This window comes from Pteropus vampyrus, unplaced genomic scaffold (assembly GCF_000151845.1).
Source record: "Pteropus vampyrus isolate Shadow unplaced genomic scaffold, Pvam_2.0 Scaffold1, whole genome shotgun sequence".
Taxonomy (NCBI): domain Eukaryota; kingdom Metazoa; phylum Chordata; class Mammalia; order Chiroptera; family Pteropodidae; genus Pteropus; species Pteropus vampyrus.
Window position 1 is genome coordinate 2817853 of NW_011888782.1, and position 1858 is coordinate 2819710.

At 33.5% G+C, this 1858-nt stretch overlaps 1 protein-coding gene across 1 annotated transcript in view; it reads right to left on the reverse strand.

The window, feature by feature from the left end:
• Positions 1–1287: 1287 nt before the first annotated feature.
• LOC111738917 (calcium-transporting ATPase type 2C member 1-like) overlaps positions 1288–1858 on the reverse strand; it is a 47646-nt gene continuing 47075 nt past the window's right edge. Inside the window, exons 3-4 of the mRNA XM_023530030.1 lie at positions 1589–1705; positions 1288–1311 (exon numbers count right to left, since the gene is read on the reverse strand). Of these exons, the coding sequence (XP_023385798.1) occupies positions 1303–1311; positions 1589–1705 (126 nt within the window). The 3' untranslated portion in view covers positions 1288–1302. The remainder of the gene's footprint in view (positions 1312–1588; positions 1706–1858) is intronic.

Genomic DNA, 1858 nt, shown 5'->3' on the forward strand with positions numbered 1-1858 from the left:
CATGAAGAACCTCTAACAAATGCCCAAGTTCACACCGGACCAATTAAATCAGAAGTTCTGGGCACAGGACACAGGCTTTAGCATTTTTACAGCATTCCCCAAGTAACTTTAATGCAGAGAGAACTGAAAATCGCTGCTCTCGCAAAATAAAACTACAACTGCAATGTGATTCAGGGGTGACAAACCACACACTTGACTAAGTCAGAGTATGGGTTTGAATCCAGCTCGTGCCACTTGGGACCTTAATCTTTTTAAGCCCCACGGAGGGGAGAGGGATCTTCACCTAGTAAAACAGTATCTTATACCAAAGATTGTGAGAGGCATTAACTGCGTAAACCATAAAACCCTCTTTAAATGTTACTATTCTCATCACATTTTGAGGGCAAAGCCCATGGTCTTTTTTATTCCACCGCCCCCCCAAAAAAAGCTGTGCCACTATACCAAAGATTTGACTTCTGACAAATGTTTGCAAAACAATAAATTCGTATTCTCTGTGAAGGAGTAAAGAGTCACCTAATGCTTTATGATCGACAACTGATATTTACTATTAGTTGTTGCCTGTGCTTAACTACATTAATAGCACTGTTTTATTTCATTCTCACAGCAATCCTATGATGCAGGTATTCTTGCTATAAAACAAGATCAAGAAAATAAAACATTAAATCATACTGGCCTAGGCATAAGTCAAATCATTGTAATTTATAAATCCAGAGTAAACTTCCTGAAGGCCTAGGTAATACAGAAATGTGGTAAATGTCAGAATACAAACATGCACATAAAAATACTCTGTAACAACATGACAGATTCACACAAGGTTCTTTTCATCTCTAAAAATTCAGTTTTTCTCTTTAGACCAATTCATTTGCAAAGATAATACTGGTAAAGTTGGGCTTATTAACAGGGAAGGCCTATCAGAAAAGTAAAACATAGATCTTTTAAAAAAACCCCACAGATTACTAAAAAGGATTTGTTTGGCAAACTAACCCTACTAGTTGAAAATTAGCCATAAGATTCTTATAACTTTTCACATTAACATACTTGTTATGAAGATTTTTTTAAAATCCTACAATAAGTCTCTCTGAAGGAATTAGAATACTAATAAAATAAATTTAAAATAGCTATCGTCTATTGATAGCTTATTATTTCCTAATTGCTGTCCCCACTTTAATAAAGGTTCAGAGGATAATAAAGATCATATAGCTAGTAGAAATAAAGGTGCAATATGTGCCCAGGCAGTCTGGATTCAAATTACCTAACTTACTTTACTAATTTTCAAAGCAGGCCATATTACTTTTAAAAATATTAGCATTCCTGTAATAAAAAAAAAAAAGTATAAGTTATACAACTGCATAGGAAACTACTGCTAACAGTATCACCTCCATGTGACATAAGCCCTTAAAGATTTGCATACTAAAAATTATAGAAATTCCAACCTAACAGTAAACCCTAACAAAGTGAAAATTTTAGGTTAAAAAAATTTTTTAATATTTATTTCCTTTCCCTATAAATAACTTCACAAAAGTAAACAATCACACTAACAAAAATACATATAAATTACACAGCAGAGGAGGAAATAAAAATATCTCACCTGAGAAATATACTTCTTCCATAGTGGCTCATCTTCACTGATATCAAACTCATTCCAGCCATGGAAGGCTCTCCTATGACTTACTTCACATTTGTTTAGACCATTCTGAAGATCAGCCTATTAAGATTTTACATATAAAAGTTATTAAAAATGTCAGCAGAGAACAAAAGAAGAAAAACGCAAAGAAATACCTACTGTATAATCACATTTACAGTAACTTCTACAATAATGGGAACTAATCTATGGAGACAGAAAGCATATCAGTGGTTG